The 23392-nt window shown below is 40.0% G+C and overlaps 1 protein-coding gene across 2 annotated transcripts in view; it reads left to right on the forward strand.

Annotated features, from left to right (window-relative positions):
- Positions 1-23392, forward strand: part of Ctnna2 (catenin alpha 2) — a 1034505-nt gene that overhangs the window by 93483 nt on the left and 917630 nt on the right. For both annotated transcript variants that reach the window (XM_051202772.1, XM_051202773.1), the window contains exon 2: positions 20405-20511. In XM_051202772.1, coding sequence (XP_051058729.1) covers positions 20410-20511 — 102 coding nt within the window. In that variant the 5' untranslated portion in view covers positions 20405-20409. The remainder of the gene's footprint in view (positions 1-20404; positions 20512-23392) is intronic.

The raw sequence follows: 23392 nt of genomic DNA on the forward strand, positions 1-23392 counted from the left end.
TGAGAGATCATAGGCTGACTTCCCTACTGTCTTCTAGTTGAGTCTGCTGGAAGACAGTGTGTGTCTGGGTCCCATGCATCTGGCCTTCAGCCCAAATGACAGCACTGGCTGAGGACACTGAGTATCTTCTCCATAGATTAATAGTCAGATATCTGTGTCCCATTCCAAGCAGCTAGAGGGCCACACTGCTAGTCAGTGTAAGCACCACAGGTTCCCTGTATCACTTGGTCAGGTTTTCAACAATTTCTGGGCTCCATGTACTCCATCTATGTTCTCTCTTGTACAGTCTGAATGGAAAGAGGGAATGAAGAGTCTTTGTGTGCTTTTTATAAGGGATACTGGGATTTCCTCCCTGCTTCAGCAGCTGTGTGTGGATAGTGGAAAGACAAATGTCCTGGAATGACAACAACCCTTTTTGTCCAGAATGTCAGACCAGGGATCAATTCTTCAGGTGGAATTTTACGTAGGATGGCAAGCAGCCTTCTGAGTTAGCCCTGTGTATTCAGTTCTAGTAGAATGTGTACTGAGCCTGGATATAGGTAGACTGTTGAGAGAGGGACTTCTTATTTTCCAAGATTACCACACAAAAAAGGATGGAGTCACAACTCTTGTTTCAAACTGTGTAAGTGACTTTTTTTTTTTTTTTTTTTTTTGCCTTTGAAGAAAGCATTATGTCAGAAAAATGAGTTTTTTTCAAACTAAAAACCCATGGTTCTTAATGATCTCAGCAATGGCTGCTCGTGTTTCTATAAACCACAAAAACACACCATGAAATCAAGGAGTGAAGAAACTTCCAGAGTTGTGTGAAAAGAGCTGTCAAAGAGTAGTCCCTTGTGAGACAGCTTTCTTCTCTATGTGCTCTGATTTAAAGCAGTGCTTGTGGGATGATTCTCTTCTGTAAACACATTTCGCACCATGTGTCACAAATCAGGCAGAACCATAAAATTCTGGTTCACTATTTTGACTCTGCTTGTATCATAACAGAAGAAAGCACAAGTTGCATTCTTTCTTCATACATGTGCTATACCTCGTATATTCTGGCTCCTTTCCATTGAATCCTAAGTTCAGTTGTCAGCATAAAACTAAAATTCCACTGCACTATATTTGACAGTTAATCTTTGGTGCTTCAAATGGTTTTAGAATTTTCCACCTAAGTATGTTCCAGTTTAAGCTTTTCATCCATGGTTGATTATAGAAATATTTACTGGTCACATTTTGCAAAAACATTAATCTTTATTGTCCAAGGTTCTTTATACTTATATGTATTAGAAATATATTTTAATATCTGCATTTTTTTTTTGCTGACCCTGTGTGATAAAGCACAGTAGATAAAGATGATTTTCTTTTGACAATGGACTAACTTTCTATTTTTCCTGTTTTTGTAAGCTATTTTAAAACAGAACACTTAAGGTTTAAAACCATTATTGAGAAGGTCCAATAGAAAATTCTTTGTATTTGACTTGCTTATTCCTATCTCACTGATACACATGAACACATTTTTTTCTAAATTTATGAATTTCTTTAATACTCACTTAACAATTATAAACAAATACTTTCTTTACAAAACAAAATGTAGTGAAAATGTAAATATCCTTATTTTTAAGGAACCAAAAAGAACCAGTGGCAATTCTGTTTGTTTTATCTTTAGCTTCCAGTGTTGAAGATGGAACCTATTGCCTTGCACGTGCTGCCCAAACTTGGTACCACTGAGCTATACCTTGGCTCACATGGTTCTTGCGGTTTAGGCCAAGTGCTTTTTGCTCTATGAATGTCATCTCATTCTGCTATGAGGTCCTTCAGGCTGTTGTTAAGAAGTTTTTCTCCTGGCGGATTGTTTTTTTCTCCTACAGCTTTTGGACAGCTTCAGACTCTTACTTTTCTTCTTGCTTTCAGAAGGTTTGTTATTAAATTTCTTTTTCCATACCAGTAGGTTTTTGTGACAGCTTTTTTTTTTTTTTTTATTCCTGTCTCCTAGGCTTTGCCTTCTCCCCACTTTCTTTTCTATTCTCCATGACCTTGTTCCTTCAAGAGTTTTCTTTCAGAAATCTAACTGACTGGCCATACTTTCTGTGAAAGGAGTAAAAAGCCAATGCAATTCTATCAGCCATCTCACCTGATGCGCAGGAGAAGTGTAGATATTTTTTTCCTCACAATTCCTTGAGAACAAAGTCTTGACTTTCGCCTGTGCTTTCTGTGACCTCTTCCGACACTTGACCTTCCTGGTTCTCCAGCTCCTTTCTTCTTGTCTTTTCGCTATACAGCAGCCACATGGGCTCTCTGGCTGTTTTTCAAATGCCCTGAGGATGCTCGATTTTCTATAAATTTTGTCTAGGAGATAAATTTCTGAGTAGGCTTTTTTGGTATCAAAAGCACAAAAGTTAAAATGTTTAATAAAGATAACTTAAAAGGCACAGTGCCAGCTCATACTGAAAGCATGCTTGTGAGAAAGAACGAGGAACTCCTGTGTGGATGCCCTTGCAAGCATCGCCATTTCTCCCAGACAGTTTGAAGTTGGTCCTAAACTGGGAATCATTTTCTATTTAATATTAGAAGGACTTAACTTTGATTTGATTATTTATTTGCTTTAATTTCCAAGAACCTGGACTTCTGGCATCATAATTGTTAGCACTGCCTTCTGGAAATGATATTGGTATTGGTTGTTGGGTTTCTGGAGAGATACATCACAGAATACACAGGCGCGCGCACACACACACACACTCCCCAGAAAGAAAGCCAGTGACAGGCAATGTTCAACTTGGTGAACCAATGGATCCTTATTGGCATTAGTAAGAGGGGTAACATGGGTGAAGCGCTATTTGCAAGGCATCAGGATGACTCATGGAAAGCAGCTGCGTCACTAGGAAAAGCACAGCCCCAGAGCTCTCTGCACAGCTTGCAGGTAGCAATACGGTCTGCTCTTCTCTTGTGGTTCACACGGCCAGCTTCTCCTCCCTCAGCCATTTATACTATTTGTGAACATTCTAAGTTACTGTTATCAGAGACACGATGTTTGGTTTTCTTCCTGCTTGCATGAGTTTCCTCCTTTCCTCCTGGATGGAGTGTTAAAATGCAGAGCAAACGGCCCAGGGACCCTGCTTCTGGTGATTACTCTACTGGTTGTAGTACATAGGTTCTGTAGCTGGTGGCTGAGGGAGAATATCGGAAAAGTCAGTTTATCACAAGGTTTAGACACAAGGACTTTGAGAACACCATGAATAATCCAGAAAGTAGGATAAGGAAGGATAGGAGTCAGGTGCTAAAAGTACCCATAATCTGATCATATCCATCTCATGGCACTGAGGGGAAATAGCAGGATAATATTCTGGAAGTGGAAGCTAGCTCTAGTCAGGTATTATGTTTTGAGCCTTCTGTGTTTTGTGTTGCTTTGATATCTTAGGAAAATTCAAGCTGGGACAGACTGCCCATCCTAGAGGTTTGCATTATACAGCATGTTGCACTTGAATTATAATTCTATTGTGAATGTTATTAGAGGTGCTTTATTTTCCTCTAATTTTTGAATAGCTAAGGGATTTTTCATCAATTCATGTCTCTTAAAAAGATTTTTCTATTTTATGAATGTGCATATGAATGTTTTGTTTGCCTACATATGTATGCAAGAGGTGCATGCCTATTGGGTTACCAAGAACTAGGGCTACAAAAGTTGTTAGCTACCATATGGGTACTGAGAATGAAACCTTGGTCCCCTTTTAAGAGCATCAGGTGCTCTTAACCACTGAACCATATCTCTAACCTGTTAATGCAAATCTTCAGTAAGAGGAGAGTAGAACATGGGCCAATATTCATTTGATCATTCAGTCATTACAGGGCTCCACTCTCTACTATTGGAGAAATAGACAGTGTCTATCTCTGTTAAAATCCTAAATATTAGTTCATAAGAGATGAGTGTACATAAAAACATTCCTTGATAGTCCATAAGGAACCTCTCATATAAGGCCCAGGCAGTCCTATATGTGTGCATAACATCCATGTGTAAACACCATCCATGTGTGCATGCTGTCCTTGTATCCATACTACTTGTTTTGTATTATAACGTTTGAAGGTAATTTGTGAAAAAGCAGTTTCATTGAAATCTTGCAATTGTTATTTTAATGTTAACAAGAATCCAGAGAACCAACTGGTACTTTTGCATTCAAAAGTTTTCTGCTGTATGATTTCACATAGGCAGGTGATACGCCAATACAGTCATGTGGGTGATGGGTAGAGAGAGATGTAACTGAAGTCTGATTTTCCTACCTCTGTATGCATTGCATTGTAATCTGCTTCACAGCATGACATACCCATAGTAAACTGACTGCTTAAAAGGTGTTATGCTTTTAGTAGGGTTGGCTCTGAATCAGGTTCTGAAATTTCCTCCCTACTCACTAGGCCCTAGGGAGGATTTTTTTTTTTTTAACGTTGAGCTCCATAAGCTGACACAGTATTCAAGTGAAACAAAAATTCTTAGGTTAACCTCTGTGTCTTATGTTACTTTAGAATAGAGATTCTCAACCTGTGGGTTATAACCCTTTGGGTGTCAAATGATCCTTTCATAGAGATTGCATAAAACCATTAGAAAACACAGATATTTACATTATGATTTATAACTGTAGCAGAATTGCAGTTATGAAGTTGCAACAAAAATAATCTTATGGATGGGGTCACCACAACATGAGGAACTTTATCAAGGGGTCCAGCATTAGGAAGGTTGAGAATCATTGCTTTAGAAAAATCAGCCTGTAATATGTTGTAGGTAAGTTTTCATAAAAAGATGAATCTACCCTTCAATGTGTAATCATAGACTTGGACCCAGCTTGTGGGAAAAACATATTCATTTAAGCACTTGAAAACTTAGCCAGTGCTTGAATATAGGACACAAAAGACTTGAACCAAGAGGAAGTGTTTTGGGAACATCAGGTAATTTATGAATGGGAAAGAGATGAGCTAGAGACTATCTGAGGAATAGGTGTCAGAGACCGACATTGATGCAGTTTGAGGTGGTAAATATAAGGAGGCAGATGCACAGAATGAGGTCTCAAAGAGAACTGGGTACCATATGCTACGAAGGTGGAGGAATACCAAGAGAATATGGTGTCCTTGAAACTAAGGATAGAACAAAATTGTCAAAACACTTCTGTGAGGGCAAATAAGATGAGAATTAAAAGGGGGCCCTGCATATTTTGGGATAGTTTTATTTTTATTTAAATAAGGAATGTGTAATCATTACATAAGTACCATGAATATATATATATATATATCGTAGAAATATATAACTATGTATATAATTTGTTACCCCATCAACCTGGATAACTACTGTTCAAATTTGATACATCTTTTCAGACTTTTTGTATATGCAAATATATGCTCTGCATCAAAATATATATCTATATATAACAAAATGAGTTCATACTGTAAAAATACAGAATGCTGCATGAATTTGCCTATCATCCCCTCTCAGAGATGATGATAATGTCCACGGCAATCTGACTTTGGTGTATCAGCTGGCTAGTCACAGTGTCCATTAAATCAAGCCAGTAGGGGATCATTTGTAACATTTCAAGGCTAATTTTGTTAGAAGGGAGGGTAGAAACCAGATTGGGGTGGGATGGAATATGAGTAGGCAGGGAGGAAATGGAACAGGGATTACACTACTGCTTTGAAGAGAGAACAGAGAATGTTAAAAGAGAAGTAGAAAGAAGGGTGTGTGTGTGTGTGTGTGTGTGTGTGTGTGTGTGTGTGTGTGTGTGTGTGTGTGTGAATTTTAGTCTTCTGTGCTGACAAATCTTTTCAACAGACTGGAAATATCCAGAAAAAAAGATAGAGGACATAAGGGAAGGGATGTGTCTATGAAAAACATCATAGACAAAAGGGACCAATTGTAGAATTAAAGAAAAAAGCCTCATCTTGCAAGAAATAACTGTGAAATAGGTAAGGGTAGGAACACAAGCCGATACATTTTCCTCACATGTATCCTCTGAAGTGATTCTGGTCACCTAAGAATGGAGATATGATAGCCACATGTTTTGAGTTATTTGTTGAAGATGTGTTTGACCTCTCATGAAACAAAGACCTTCTGTATTAGATCGGACCTAGCAGGTTTTTCCCTTATGTAATTAAGGTAATCCCAAGAGATGGGTGTTAGAAAAGTCTAGGCACCTCTAGGGGTAGGAGACAGGGCTTAGTGGATAAAAGTGCTTGTTGCTCTTGGAGAGGACCAGGACCCTGTCACACTCATGCAGTGGCTCAGTCATGTATACCTCCAGTCCCACAGGCATCTGCCTCCCTCTTCTGGCTACTGCAGGAACTTCCCACACATGGTGCTCATAAATGTAGGCAACACTCAGAAACTTTTGAAAGGTCTAGCCTTCTTTATCGAGATAAAAGCTTAGAAAAGTAAGCAAACTCTAGCTACTGCAGGTAACTGTATTTTAGAATCACCTATTTTTGAGAAGCTTAAGGGAAAGGTCTATTTTCCTCCTCAAAGACGCAGGGTTTGTCAATAACTTTTGAATATTTTTTTTTTTTTTGAGAAATGTACTGGAAACACACAAATTGGAACTGAATTTTATTAGATTTTAGATAAGTGGCTGTAAATATTTCAACTTTAGTTCTTCCCATTAAACTGCAGTCCTGTCACAAAAGAACACAGAAGGTAGAGCCTAGAATATACCACTGGGTGACTGCTCAGAAGACAGCATGGGACATCTCCTAGTTACCCTGCATTGCTATCTATCTTGTGTACCTGTCAGTCAAGGAGACCCTGGACTCCTTGTGTTCTGCTGTAGTTCAAACAGAATTTGATGACAACATGTACAACTATTAGCAAGGATAATAAGCTTTGCCAATGATGAGCAGACAATAGTGTAATCACTACTACTGCAGTGTATAAACATCATGAGTTAACTGGAAAATGTTAACCGCCTCAAAATGCATAGCCACAACAGACTCTTACATTTCCTCAACACAGTGGAACAGATCTGGTTTTGTATTTACAGAAGCAGACCTCCTGAGGCATTTTTAGTTCACATGCACCAACTGAGATTAATGCTGCAGATGAGCAGAAGGAAACTATTATGTTTTCCTCTTTTAAACACAAGACTCTCCAGATTAATAGGGCAATTTAGCAGTGGCTATGCTAGCACTGCTGGTGTTGAAATATCAAGCCTCACAATAAAACATTGCTAAGCAAATATAATTGCTGTAATGTGTTGTGACCTTTCAAATCCTGCCAGTCAGTGGGAAGTGTCAGTGCTAGCCCTGTTCAGGAAAACTAGTTGCCATTTGTTATAGCTTGCCATTGTGTAGATGAGTGCTATGTGTTTGTATTCGGTTCAGCAAACACACTACGTTAGCCTTGGGACAAGGGCATTAGGCTTAAATTGTATCCCTATGAGTTTCTGCATCCCAGATCCCTATTAAGTCACCAGCTCATCTGTGGGTTTCTTTGCCTTTAAAAATACACTGTGAGAATCCACTTGGGCTTGCTTCAAAATGTAAGGTATTATGTACTAATGCAGTATTCTCATAACCACTTTGCTGTGCAATATACGTCTCAATTATATATCTTCATTTTTCTATGTATTATATTTATCTTTACTGCATTCTTTAAACTTCCCTGGAGCTATTTGAAGGAATTTTTATAGCCTTACCTTTTTGTTTTTGAACATTTTCCTGACAGGAACTCCAAGGGGCATTTATTATATGTCTATTACTTTGTTACACAGTCTACTCAACATAGCTCCATAAAGATCTTCAGAATGTTGAGGTGCCTTTGGTTGGCTGTCTTCTGTCTGCTCCAAATATCTGGTTTGCCTATAAGGATGGCCATCTTCTTGGATGACTGGCCCTAGACCTGCCTTTTATGTGAGAACCCTTCTCTTGAGTGGGTTCTGCTTTTATTGTTATTAATTGCTCTCTCTGTTGCTGAGATAAAATATCTAATGAAAGTAACATACAGATGAGCTTGCTTTTGCTTAGAGTATAAGAGTACAACCCATCATAGCAAGGAAGACCTTGGGACAGAAGAGTGAGGTGACTCTACAATTGCATTTGCCATTAGAAAGAGAAAGGCAATGATGACCAGTGCTCAGCTTGCATCTCCCATCCTTAGTCTAGGATCCCAGCCCAGAGGGTGGTGTCATCCACATGCAAACATCCTCCTGCCTCAGTAAAAAACTCTTTAGGAACCTCCCATGTTTGCCTACTAGGTAATTCTAAATCCTCTCAAGGTGACAGGGAATATCAACCATCAAAACACTTAGTGATAACAAATCTCAGGAGAAACTATGTGAGTATAATTCACCTTGATGTTTTCAGCACCTCCTTGTAGGGCTTTGCTTGCCTTGGGTAGTGAATACATATCTACCGAATGAAAAATGTATAGAAAAAGGAATTAAGGAAGAGTCAGAAGGCTTTATATTTAAGTGATGTGTTAGAGGATGGGACTTGTCTGCTAGAGTAAGAAGTCCTTCGGTGTTGAAAATTGTATTTACTTATTCACACAAGTGACATTGTGTGATGTATACCATTGAGTCAAAGATCTGTTTCTCATAATGATGTTGGCATTAATTTTTAACACTTATTTGCATGTGCCTACACACACAGACACACAAGCACTCGTGCGTGTGTGCGCACATGTGCATGCGCACCTCTCCCCAACTTATGACATAATATTTACATACTAATAACTCCAAGGCTTAACTTGGTGAAGCTGATTCCCTAATACCCATAACACTTTTTACTAAACTCTGTGCTTGTCAGTGGGGAGGGGCATAAGCTGTCCCAGATGGGGACTTTGGGAAGCGTCAGAAACCATGTGCTATCATATGGTCAACATCCCAGTTGCAGCCAAAGACCATGTAAAAGATTTATGGCCATGTCAGAAAGTAGAACATTGGTTTGGTCATAAAGAGTCCTTAGAACTGGTTGGAGAAGAGAGTTAAGCAATCCTTTAAGTTCCTTGTGAAGGAACATTGAGGAGAATTACTCTGTGTGAATTATATAATGAAACCAAAGACAACAGGAGCAGTTTGGAAAGCATTCTGCTGTATGCTGAATTCTTATTACAGTGAATTGATTCCATTGACACAAATGTGGGAGATTAAAGAATATAATTGCTTCACATGGAATTTTAATTTATGGAAGTTTGAAGAGACAGTGGATAGGTTAATTCCCTAAAGTAGTTATACTCTGATTAATTTATTTGAACTTAATTTTGGACCTTAACTATAATTCCACAAAATGTTATCTAGAATGCTAATATCTCTGGTTTTGGTTATGTAATCTGAATTTGGATTGTGTAATCTGAATTTTGGTTGTGTAACCTGAATTGCATGATAAGGACCATGTAAACCTTCGGTCAATCATTTTGGTTTAAGAACATCTGTCACATGTAGAATGTTAGAGGCTTAACACGTCATATGGAAGTAGATGCTACTATCTGTACTTCATGTGCATGACTAGGCAAATGGAAAAAAGAACATGCTACAGGAAAACATTTTATATGTGCTACCAGTATTAATATAAATAAGATTTTCAATGCAAGGAGGAGCCAGGAATTGAACTAGACAGACAGTAGAATTCCTTTTCAATTGTAGATTACTGACTTTTTATTAGGATACTCAGGAGTAGTACAGTTCTACTAAGTTAGTAAATCATTTCAGAATTTGTGAGCACACTATTCTAAGTCTAAACATCCATTGGAAAACCACTTAGCAAGGTAAGGGCATAGGTAGTTCTTTTTAATCATCGATCTCTAGATTATAAATTATATATTACCTTTCCAACTAAAGACTTGAGAGTGTGTAGCTTCCTTCTCATTTCTTCTCATGGTTAAGTTTTATTTCGAGAGAAGAAAAAGGAGACGCTAAGAAAGATATAATAGTCCAATTCCTTTATTGTGTGTGTGTGTGTGTTTTTTTTTTCTCATTAAGGCATTGCTTAGTATATACTTGAGATTTGACGTGGAGTGTTATTATATAGATTTTTGAAATTGCTAGAATGTTATTTTTGCTTTGTAGAATTCTTTTTAGCATTTTGTTAAACCTTTTGGCTTTACTGTCAGCAAAGAATCTGCATATGCCTGGGAGGGATGTTAGAACTCACTTTAACAGTAGCAGATTACCTACCTCCTTTCCCCACAACAAAGCAAAGAATACTTGGAAATCGCATATGATTTCAATTTTGAATGGGCATGGTGACAGATCCTATAATTGCAGAAGCCACTTGCATCTCAGGTCAGCTTTCAGTACACTGACCCAGATATCTGAATGGTTATTATGTAAAGGACCCTGATAGTTTTTATGCAAAGGACACCTTATTGTCAAAGTAAGGGGATGCAAGTTTGAAAAGAGCAGAGGTTGTGGAGGAAGGTAAGCAAGACATCCCTGTACTCTGCTGAATATGATCTTCTCCAGCTCAGAGTACCATCAGGAAGAAGGCCAGGCATCCCGCCTCCCTCCCTCCCTTCCCGTTCAGATGTACTGTCACTGTAACACAGGTGTCTGCTGAGGGTCAGCATACATTGCACTGGCTTAGGCTCACCTCCAGCAAAAGCCTTTTGAAAAAGATACTTGGGTATGAAAAGTTCTTTCCTGTATTAACAAGATAGAACTGTTGCAAGATTCTGCATAATATAATTAACCCCCCTTTATAGTCTCCATATGAGGGAAGGTATTAAATCAAAGGCACCTGGTGTTATATTATCTTAATGATTCTTGCAGAAGGTTTCTAGCTGGGTGTGGAAGCCTGGTCTGGAAGCTTGACACAAATACAAACTCTCCAACTCCAGCTAACTGTAGTGATTATGAAGCCCTCCTCAGGAGTTCTAACAATCTGTGTATGAATGTTTCCCCAGGTGAGTTTTAAGGAAACAGCAAGTATGAAAACCATTTGCGATCATTTCTTTCATGCCAATGAAATTGTGCCAGAAACAGCCGCATACAACAACTTACATTTATTATCTCTCATTGACAGAGTTAAATTCTCAGACACATTTCACTGGAATCTCCTCTTAGGAACTTCAGAGTCTCAGAATCTCTCAAGACATCAAGGTGTTATTGAGAACAGAAGACAGACTGGATGGGCAGCTCAGGACAGAAACTCCCAAAGCAGTAATTTCAGAATGCCCCCAGTTCTCAGGCCAGAAATTCTAGAAGGGAGCTCTGTTTTCTTACCCCCTGAGTAAGCACCCTGTGTCGAGGCTGTATGTGATGCTGGGAAGTAAAATTCCAGTCCAGATACCAACCCCTTCTAGTGAACATCTTTGGAATCTGGGTCTCTTAGAATTTTCTTTTTAAAATGAGTTGTATCTATGCCCTGACTTCAGCCATCTCCTAAACTATAATGACAGTTACTGCTTCAGAGTAGAAAATGTTACAGTAATGTGGAATCTACCAGGAGGTCTCCATTGGACAAGCCAATGTCTAAATGAGCAGTTCAGGCAGCTGTCTAAGGGACTGCTCTCAGGAAGTTGGGTCTATGTTAAGCTATGCTAAGGATGTGGGAGGAGAGTTGAAGAGATGGCTCAGTGGTGAACAGCTCAGGCTTAATTCTCAGCACCTACATGATGGCTCATACCACCTGTAACTTCACTGCCAGGGAGTCCTGTGCCTTGTTGTGGCCTCAGTGAGCTAAAAGCAGGCATGGAGTGGACAGACATACATGCAGGCAAAACACCCATACATATAAAAATGAAGTTTAAAAGACATAGGAATAAGAATCAGTTCTTCAATGAAACTAAAATTCCTTCCCAGAATTCCCCATCCACACACCCACCCACGATGTTTTGTAGACACTGTGATGCTTAGCTGGGTCTCCTTGCTCTCTGAGTTCTGACTCAGGAAGGGGTCACTTTTCCTTTTTCTTCTCTTCTTGTTCTTTTGGATAATAGCTGGAGCTTATGCATGATCTCTGGTAGTTTGCATTTGTCAGTGTGTCTCTAGAGCTGCTTCTCCCAAGGAGTGTGCTTCCTTATCGAGCATATATCTAACCTCCACACTGGTTTACCCCAAAAGCTATCGGTTTTGTTGGTTTTGTTTTCTTCTTCTCCATTGTCCTTCTCAGGACAGCTGACAAGACTTCCAGTTTGTCAACTATTTGTTTGTTTTGTTTTTAACCTTAATGAATTTGTCCTCCAATAAATTCTTTTATTGAAGAGGCTAAGATGCTGAGAGGGGAGCCCTGTTTCTCCAGTATTATCTGGCAGTGATGAAGAGAGCTCCAACTCTTTCAAGCAGCACAAGGTAGAGTAGATGTCGATAGCTTTGGGCCACATACCAGGCTCAGTGACATAAAACTATAAAACCAAAACACTTTTGGCCACAAGCTAATTCTTTAACTGTGTTTTGCCTCAGTTTCTCCTTTCCACAACATATGGTAGTAACACCAACATCTCATTAAACTATATGATTATTCTGTACATTAACCTACATGTTGCATTATCTCCACTAACTTCTATGTTATATTCTCTACATTAACCTATATGATATATGATACATTCCCTAGTATTGCTTCTAGGGAAATGCTGAAAATTTTGAGAAGTGTCCTTTTGCATATTTTCCATGTTCCACTAAAGTCTGAGTCTTTAGGCACTTGTCTTGCAAAATTTCCAGTTTTGCTCATATCCCAGTACACATCTTTATGACTAGGATCAAATTCCCCTAAGTACTGCGTAGAAGAAAATACATCACCTTTGTGCCTGCAAGGATTCCATTGATTTTCCAAACAAATCCATTCCCAACCAAATGTTACTATCCCTGTTTACCTGGTGACAGCCAGAATCTTAAATTAATAAACTGACTTTTCCAAATACATGTAAAGGTAGTTATGGTCACATCTGTCTAGTAAGGACAGATACTATTTGTCTTTATTTTCATTGGTTGGTACTTACATATCAGGAGATGCTAGCCTGCCCCATAAAAAGTTCTTCTGGAATTTACTAGTGGCATTGATGATCAGAAAGACTTGATGATTCGAGACTGAGGCTGGAGGCCCATGAATGGAAAGCAGGTTGTGGCAGGCACTTGGATAATTAGAAAGCAGTGTGATGATTAAAAGAACAGTGGGATGAAGAAAGGATGAGGGGTTCATAGGCACTTTCCAGGAAGATTTCTAAAGAGGATACCTACAAGGGATGATGCATATCATTAACCTACGGGACACTTAAAAACACACCATGGAACAGATAGGTATTTGTGGTCAGGACTTCGTCCATGGAAACAAGGCACTTGACCCTCTCTGCCGGCAGGGATCATTTCTCCTTCTGCCTTTGCGTTTCTCTTAATCTTTATTTTTCTATTATGAGTGACAAGAACTGCTGACCCAAGCCTCTTCATTACCATTAGGTATTCCACGTTTATCACAAATTGCCAGATGGGCTATGTGATCACGGTTTATAAACATACAATTCAGTATTTTTAAAGGAGAAAATCATCCCAGACATTAAATGTGTTGCTTGGATGTGGGAAGCGAGACAGCCTTGTCATCGTGTTACTTGCTTTTTAAGCATTTCAGAGATTATGTCCATTGTATAGAGTATTGTTTTACCTGCAGACAGTGCTTAAGCAAACATGTACATTGAGCACGTTGTGCCCAACATGCCCCTCTACCGTTCCTTCTTTGTCCCTCCCTGCCCCTGATTAGTCCTCCTTTCTTCCTAGTCAGATACGTGTCCTATACAAAACATGCCTGATTTCATGCATCTCTGCAAAGCCCAGCAACCACACATGAAAGAAAAATATACAGTATTTGTTATTGTCCTCAGTCTGTGTTTGAATTGTCCCTGTGAAATAAAATAAGATTTCTTTCTATTCAAATCAATAAGAAACAAAATTACTTCCTAGACAGTGTGGGCATAATAAAATGTGTTGATTATAGAATTGGGGCTGAAATGATGAAGGTGGCTGAGACTACAGAATCGGTGCTTTCTTTTGTGTTTGAGTAAAGACACTGGCTCAAACACAGCCATATGATACTGGGGCTCTAGCTCCACAAATTTTGAGAATTGATCTTGCTAGATGAGTCTTCTTTGAATATATATTGTCCTATTCCTTTTGGTGATGAAAATACATATTATATTTTGGGAAAATAAGTACTATTAATAAATTAACTATTGTTTCCAGACATATTGGTATGCATCCTATCCTTTAAGGTACTTAATAGAGACCTTGTAAAGTACACGTGATTATAATTTTTACTTAAGGAATATGGGGCTAAGAAAAGACAAATGATTGGACATTATTCCCAAGATGAATAGGTGCTAGGCATTAATTCAAAAACTCTATGTGACATCATTGTGTTAGCCAGCTGCTGCATAACCACCCATGACAAAGACTTGCTGGTCTGTGATGTGTAAAAATAAATATGATCTATCCCACCACAATGGTTTTTCTGAGGTTGTCTGACCCGGCTTGCTGTAGTTAAGCATCACAGCCTAGCTGGAGGTGTGACTTCCCAAGCCCTCCTTCTCTGATTGTCACGGGCAGCACAATAGGGCTTTCTAGCTAGGAAACTACACTATAGACGGTTGGCTGGGAAGGGCTGACAATGCCTGTTCCAACTGGTAATCAGGGGTAGAAGGGAGGACTAACTCTTGAGAATTATTTTCTGACTTCCACACAGGCACTGTGGCAGGCATGTGCCTGCAACTACACACAGAGTAATAGTAATAGTTAATTAGTTAATTGAAAACAAACCTCCAGCATCCAATCTCCATGAAAAGCCACTGGTGTTTGTGATTACCTATTGGGTGATGAGTCATAGCAGTCATGATGCATTTGGGAAGAGGGAACCGCACCTGAAGAATTACCTCCATCACACTGGCCTGTGGGTGTGTCTGTGCAGCATTTTCTTTATTTCTAATTGATTATGGGAGGGCTCTGCTCATTATAGGTATTGTTATCTATAGCGTAGTGGACCTGGATTATATGAGAAGGGTAGCTGACCTTGAGCCTGGAATCCAGCTGGCAAGCAGCCCTTCCTCTGTGGATTCTCCTTCAGGCTTTTGGCTTGCGTTCCCGACTTGGCAGCCTTTGATTATGGACTATAACCTGTAAGCTCACATAAAATAAAATATTCCCTTCACAAAATGCTTTTTGTCAGGATGTTTTTCATAGGAATATAAAAACAAAATCAGGGCAGAAGATACTTTATAAATACTGAATGTCCCAGTAGGATGATGTCCTCAGCAGGAGTCAGCCATCTTGAATATGTCATGGACCAGATGCCTACTTGTCAGTTCCCATGTACTACCTATACTAATTTCTTGCAGGCATGTTCAGCTTGTAGCCCTTAGATCCCATTTGCCCTAGACAAAGATGCTCTACACTATGTAATAAGCTTACTAACTTCTGGAAACATGACTTTTATGTCAACTTCGATTGCTTCAATATTCATTTCTCCAATGAGTACTTTGTAGATGACAGCAATGTCAAAAGGTTAGGGCAGTCTGCTTATTCTTCTCTTATGTGTCTTCCTCTGTGCCCAATAGAACTCTAGAGACAGAAGTCAGTTGGTAAACCTGGAAGACTATGGGCAAGGTGACCCAACTATAATTTTCTTTTCAATTGCTTCATGGCAATTCAACTGGCCATGCATTCTCTCTTGAAGTGTTTCATTACAAGGGCAGTACACATTGTACACTCAGAATAGCAAGACAAATATGTTCATTGTAGAAATAGCATCTTGTCAAGGTCATACCACTATTAAAGATGAAAAACATAGTCTTACCTTTATTGGAGACTCAGTGGCTGGCTCTGCTAGATTCTCTTCAGAGCAAGCCCAATGGAATATCAAATAGTAATGTTCTGATCCAGCTCTGTCTCTACTTCCAAGTGGTGACAAGATTGTGGTGTACAGGGGGGTTCTTCCCTTTTGTTTTAACTTTATAGTAAACAGTGTAAGCATCTTGGCAGTGCCGAAGATGTTATGCAGAGACAATCTTGTGTGGCATTTTGGCTACCAGAGTGAAAAAGAGGCACTTGGCCCCAAGGAACTGGAATTTCTCCAGGACGCTCCTACTGAGAAAAGCAATAAACTGAAACCTGGTGCCAGCCAGTGGTGACAACTTGTCAAAAGAGCTGGTAGGTGAGACTGAAGTCCAGGCAATGTTGACGGGCTGAAACACATTTTGACCAGAACTATTTAGAGGTGCAAACTTCTTGTCCTCCTATAAAGCCTACCTCTCATGATAACAGTCTACAGAGGGACCTGCGGCAGAGATCACTTTGTTCTCCACACCTTACTGTGGCTTCACCAAATTGAGTACATCTCCCTTTTATGCATTCTCTGTATTTGTGTGTTTAATTCACCTTTTCAGGACAGGTGGTTGCTCCTGTTAGGACAGCCAGGGACAGGTCTGCTCCAAGCACTCCAGTAACAACAGCATGCTTAGGAAAAGCAGCATTGCACTTTCCTCTCAATGAATTTATAACATGTAAACATTTCTCATTTTTTCTGACAATATGAACTGTGTGGCAAAGAAATGATTGAGGTTTATCCCTAAGAGAATACACTGAATGATTTGACAAGCAACCCTTCTTTTATGTTTAAAATAGGAGTATCCCTGTGGCCTTCAGGTCTGGGTTGTGACTAACTCTGTTTCTCAGCTCATAGAAAGCCCTGAGTTCTGCTCAGGAGGATTTATTTCTCTGTTCTATTTCAGGCCAGGTCAGTGGATCTGAGGTGACTGTACCAGCATTTCTGGTTCTCACCCCAGCAGTTTTTTTTTCTGTTTGTTACTTTATGAAGTTCTATATTGGAACACCCATAAAGGACTCTGTGTGCCTTCTGTGATCTGACAACTTATGTAACTCGCATGACCATCTTACAAAGGAAATCCTCTGTCTAAATTGTGTGGGTCAGGATGTATATATGCAGGGTGAGGCTGCATACATATGTTCATATGTTTGTACACATGTGTGTGGAGGCTAGAGGACAGCTTTGTCTGACATTTACCTCCGATCCTGAACATCTTGTCTATTTTCAGAAAGTGTTTATACATTTATGTGAATGTGAGTCCAGGTGCTTTAGTATATTTGTAGTGTGCATGCGCAATAGCCTGCAAATGCTAGAGGGCCTCAGATTCCTGAGACCTGTGCTGACAGTCAGTCTGGTGTAAAATGCCCAGTGTAGGTTCTGGGCCCTGAATTCCAGTCCTCTGCTAGAGCAGTAAACAATCTCTGAGCCATCTCTACACCTCTCCACACTCCTTGTTTATGTTTTGTGTTTTTGACGCAGGCAGGGTCTCTAATTTTTACCTAGAGCTGGTCGACAGAGCTAGGTTCTCTGACCCCACCAGCTCTGAGATAACAAACTCAGGTCAGCATACTTGACTTTTTAGTTGGATCCAGCTTTGGTCCTATCGATGTACACTTTATCGATTGAGCTCTTAGCCCAGCCTTAGCCGTTCGTGGTGTAAAAGTGACTTTAACGCTGCTAATCCGGCGTTCTCTCCGTATCTCCTCATCATCCCTGCTATGCCATTGTGTCCTGTCGGAATCTAAAAAGCAGTTCTCAGGCTAGTCCCCCACCTGCTGGACTTGGTGCTCACTGTTGAACTAGGGTCGCTTGTGGTAGACTAAGGACATTCTTGTGTCTCTAAATCTGACTATTGTGACAAGGAACCCCAAAGGAATGGGAATTTCCCTAGGAGTTTCGTGACAGGAGAAGGAAAGTTTCCAGTCAGAGTCCCGGGAAGAGATTTCACACAGTGCTAACGAGTTGCCAAGCTACCTTAGAGAATGGCATTGAAGCTCAAACAATGACCCCCAAAGGTGGATGGGACCACACCTTGTCCTGGACTGCTTAGAAGTGGGCATCCGTGGTCCTCTCCTTCACTTTAGCCCCACTTGAGGATCTCTAAGACCCTAAGGTGGACCTGAGAGAGTCACTGGGCCTCTTTGTCCCTCTTTCTAGCATGGCCTCAGTAACCAAGTCACTCCTCCAGTCCCAGCTTTATAACTGTTAACTTGGGGGTTTAACTGACTTCTTGAGGACACATGGCCAAATTTGGCTTCTTGTGGCACAGGCTATGACACCAAATTTGGCAACAATATCAATGCAGTAAAGAGGTATCAAAACATATGCAGGGAGCTTCTGGCCTCCTCAGCACCACTGCACAGCAGGAGAAGCCCCGTGCCCAGCCGCAGAATCCCCTGCCTGTCAGCACTGCCTGCCTGTGGCAGTTGCTAGTGTGAATGGGGAAATTGTAAAGTGTCTGCATGTTTCTGAGCACCAGCAGTGTGAGTGCCAACTATTGTTGTTGTAAAGGAACCCAGTTCTAAATCCGTGTACTTGGATCGCTGGGCTGAATTTATTTAGAACATGGCATTTGGAGAGAGATAAATTACCAGCACACAGTGCCTTCGCCTTTTCTTATTTTCTTGAGCAATTTGGTTGGGTCTTTTTTGCCAGACAATTAGCTGGCTGTGGGATATAGGAGGGAGAGCTATTGAAGAAGAACTTCATCATGTTGCCTATTGTGATAGACCCTCTTTGTATTGTTAATTTGAGTAGGAATAATCATCTGTATTGATTTATAAGGATGGAATTGAATTGTGACATTGATTCTAAAGAAGGAAGCAGGCATGAACGGTTTGATTTATGGTAGTATTAAGGCAAATAATTCAGATTCAGTTTCTGCAATCTAAGGTCGCCTGTCTGGTGTTTACATGTCAGAATATATTCAGCAACTTCTTGATGAGAAACACACCCAAGATGGAATGTGTAATTTAAGGGCAGAGCCATATATTGTGGTGACTTCTTGGAGACTGGAGAGGAGGCAACCTGGGACTCAGTTGTTCTTATGGGAGAATGGGTTGATTTGCAAAGAGATAAATAGACTTATCAGGCACTCTTTCATGGAGTAAGTTTATTAATTGTTCAGGTTACCTTGATTCTGGAGATAGTGCTGATTTTCAACCATGAAAATTTACTGCATTTGTAAAATACACATCCTACTTAAGTGATGGAATCTACTGCCCTAAAGTGTATGATATCCTGAAGTTTCAGTTAAGAAGAAAACAGCCAAGTGACCTTTTGCAATGCCTTGGGGCTATACATCTTGTGACCATAATGGATATAATTTTATTCACAGTTATTCTTTATGTGGCTCTGATGACACTTTCTCAACTCTCCCATTTCTTTTCATGCTCATAATTCTCTGACTTGGCTGTCTTTAGTTCAAAAGCATAAGTTGCGTGAGGGCGAGATCCAAGCTTTTGTCTGCAGATGGCAGATAAGTACGTACTACACTAAATGAATGGAATGTTTTCTGTAGTATCAGGGTCTTGAAATTTCTTTGACATGGGTTCAGGAGGGACACTGAGACACTTTGTTGTGTTAAGTCGGATATTAGAAGAGCTATTCATGTTGTAGACAGACAGTCCCAGACGATAACATAGTAAGAGCTCTGCAGAGAGTTGAAGGCCCACCACCAAAGACATACAGAATGGTAGGGGCTTTGAAGAAGGGAATCATAACCCATGAGGCAGAGGCATGGACATTTGCTTATGCCAACAACAGAGGTGGTTTCACAAGAAACTGAAGCCAGACTCTTGATTCCCAAGCCGCAAGCCTGGAAGGTGAGAAAAGTAGGATGTTTGACTACCAGCGTCCCCCTTTGATGTCATCTCTCTTCCCCAGGTACCATAGTCCACCTTACTTGTTACCTTGACACACCCGAGAAGAGGACATCTTAATTGCAAATTTGTCCCTATCAGATAGATCCCTAGTCATGTCTCTAGATTTTTAATTGATGTGAGATAGTCTAGCCACTGTTGGTGTTGCTGTTGACAGGGAGGTAAGCCTGAACTATACAAATGCTATTGAAAACTGAATCAGGAACGAGGCAGTAAGCAATATTTCTCTCTGGTTTCTCTGTCAAGGCCCCACCTTGCAGCCTTTTATTGACTTCTGATGATGATGGACTATACGATGGAATAAATGCCTTCTTTTCCAAGTTGCCTTTGGTCATAGTGTTTAGTCATAGCAATAGAAAGTAAACCAGAATACAGGAAAAGGATATCCAGTATCTGGAAGCTTGTCTAGCTAGAGACTCATAGCCATGGCCCGAGTAGGCTGCCTGTCAGTATCTGTAAGTGAAGGTCTGCTGCAGGAACTGTGGTCTGAGCTGAATTCTGGTTTGTATTCTAACACTACGTTCTTACAGGTCCAACCTGTCGTGTCCTGATATACATTGGAATGCTAAGTAATCTTCCAAAATATCTCAGCCCCAGGACTTTTACAACACAGTACTTTATCTGATTTTCCCATACTTGACTTTTCAAAGTTGGACCTAAAGCAATCTTCAAGCATCTTCTAGGTATGAGTGACATACTCCTTTTGAACACCGCGATCATAGCGCATGTCCTTGAATGTTCTTTCTAATGAATGCCATATGTCCCTGCAGGGAGCATGACTTCGGGAACGTCGCCTATTATTTTAAAATGGGATCCCAAAAGCTTGGAAATCCGGACACTCACGGTGGAAAGGCTGTTGGAGCCGCTTGTGACACAGGTAAGAGGTGTGTCACTATGTATGCTTCCTAGGTGATTTCCATGGTCCTTTGAGGACTGTGGAGGTCTGAATGCCGTCATGCTGATTGCTAAGTAAATATGATCTCCCCAGCCGTGCACTGTCTCATTGCCTTATTTCACTTAAAGTAGCTTTTCAGCAACTTTTCACACCATTTTTTTAAAATAAAGTTGTTGATATAATTAAAGAGAGGGCCCTTGATGAAGAGAGCCCTCATTTGCAACACGGGATGCATTGTCTAAATGAGGCATCCCCCACTCACGTGCAGACACAAATGCATAAGGAAATATTCTTGATTGTTCCCTAGCAGTAAAGATTTATTGCATTACTTTCCTCTCTGTTTACTGGGGCAAACTTCATCCTATTAGAATTGGGGGGGGTGCTTCATTTTGGGGTTGGTACATTTCCACAAGGTGACTGTCAAGAGCACAGAATGCCATCAGGTTTTTAAATGTTGAGAATTAATGTATAGTGTCTTGTGAATCATGTCCCTTGCGATCTGAACTCTTAAGTTCCTGCAATATGAAAATGTGAACTTTTTATGATGCATTTGCAGGGATTCATTATGCCACATGAAGCTTGAGGCTATTTTTATTGGTTTGTGCTGGATGCTTTAACAAATTACCATCAAGTTGATGGCTTCAAGCAACATAGATTTATTGTTTGATTGTTTTTCGAGGTCAGAAATTTTAATGCCAAGGCACTGGCAGTGCTCTGTTCTCATTGTATACTTGAGCGGAAAATCATGCCCTTGTTTTTTCTTGCTTCTAGAAGCTTCTTGCCTTCTGTGGCCTCTTCCAATATATTTGAGGTCAGCAATATAGAATCTATGCATTTCTTTTCCTGGCCTCTGCTTTATTCACATATGCTCTCTGACATTGAACCTCTTTAGGACTCTCTTACGTTGAATATACATAGTTTTAACCTAATTTCGTCTTTAAGTTCCTTTCTCTATTTAAGGTAACAGATTTAGAGTTTCCATGAATAGAAAGTAGCTGTTTTGAGAGGACTGGGGTGTATCATTCATTGTGACTGGGGTAGACTTGCCCTCCCTATATGTGGAATATTTTCATTAAGTCCCCAAATTACTCAATGTCTCAAACGTTATAGACTCAATTGCATTTCAAAATTTCACTTCTTTATTGCTTTTAAAGCCTCCAGTCACATGTGAGCCCTTTGGGGTAAGTCAAGCAAAGTTGTTCTATACCCGTGAGCAAGACGTAGTCTTCTGAAATGAATTGGTAAAAGAGACAGGCAATCTTAGTTACAGATATTCCAATTCCAGAAGCAAGGAAGTACAAGAATAAACTTTGCTAGCCTCGACTGTAGAGCTTCCTCTGGGCAAGTGTTTCTAGGCTCCAAGTCCTGTTCTTTTTCATGGCGCCTGTGCATATGTGACCACAATTTCTGCAGGTCAAATTTGGGAGGCCAATCATCCCATTGAGGTCTGCACTTTAAGTCCAAGCTTTTAACCATTTCAAGAACCTTTGGTTTCCCATTTGCATCTGTGATGACTCATTCTGTTGCACTATCTTCTCTCGAAAATTTTCTTCAATAATCTCATGTACAGGCAATGCTCCTATTACAATGGACAAAGGAACCCCATATCACACGATTAAGTTTACCACAGCACCCTTCGCTTACTGAATATGCTAAACTGTCTATTCATATAAGGGACTAGCAAAAGGCCATCAGGTCATACAATAGACTGCCTCTCTTGTTAAAAGAAGAGCCTGCCTCATGGTTTGGGAATGGGGTTAATGCATAATAACCCTTGAGGAATGTGATTTGTTAGAAGAAAGGTCTTTGTATTTCTGTTTAAGCCTTGAGTTGAGAAAGTGTTAGAAAGAAACAATAATACATTAAAAACCACTTTAGCAGGTCCTTAAAGTGGGAGGGAGAATTACCATTAAAAACCTTAAGAGGGCCTTCAATAAGATATCAGACATGGCAGCTCATACCTATGATCCCTGAACTCAGAAAACAGAGGCAAGCCTGGTGTACATAGTGAGTTCCAAGTCACCGAGGGCATGTAATGAAGCCATGTCTCAAACAAAAGAACAACAAAAAAGTAAGTCTAGAAGGTTAGCTTAAAGTGAGAGGCAAGGAAAGAGAGGCATTACTGTAAAACGGACAAGGACACCTTCAGTTTAGAAACCGCCGCAAGAAAGGATCTGTCTGACATTTGTAAGTTTTCTGGGGCTGCTGAGGAGTTATACATCATGTGGTTAAGTCTGGGATAGCCTATGTGCAAAGAGCATGGAGGACTCCGGCATCAGTTAGAACCACAAAGTTAGAAATGAATTCACAGAAGAGAACAGTCTCTTAATCTAGCGGCCAGCCAGTGGTTGGTTGGGGCTGGGTGGGTGTCACTTGATTTCCTCAGGTTGTGGCATCTCCACTCTTAGAGTGACCTCTTAGAGTGACCAGGGTTTTAAAGAGGCAAGCAATGATTAAACACCCTGTATCATGGTTTCCTGAAAGCAACTATTTTATTTTGGGTGTATTTTGCTTTCTTCGAAGCCTGAGCATTTTCCAAATTATCAACTTCCATTTCTTTTTCTTAACTTTAAGAATTCTTCCTTCTGTTTAATCTTGTTTCTCTTGCATCCTTTTAGTAACTATACAGGAAAAATAAAGCCATTCGTTCATGGCTTTGCTTAGAAATAACTTCAGTTAAATATCGCTATTTATCACTGTTCTAGTTTCCACATAACTGTTCTATTACTCACTAACAAACTTTTCTTTTCCTCTTCTTTCCAACACTGTGATTCTAATTTTTTTTCTGAGCCCCTACTGATGCCATCTCTGATGGTCATATTTCTAAAAAGATCCTTTGTGGTGATTTGAGTCAGTCTTCAAG

The sequence above is a fragment of the Phodopus roborovskii genome, unplaced genomic scaffold, assembly GCF_943737965.1.
Source record: "Phodopus roborovskii unplaced genomic scaffold, PHOROB, whole genome shotgun sequence".
In the NCBI taxonomy this organism is placed as follows: Eukaryota; Metazoa; Chordata; class Mammalia; order Rodentia; family Cricetidae; genus Phodopus; species Phodopus roborovskii.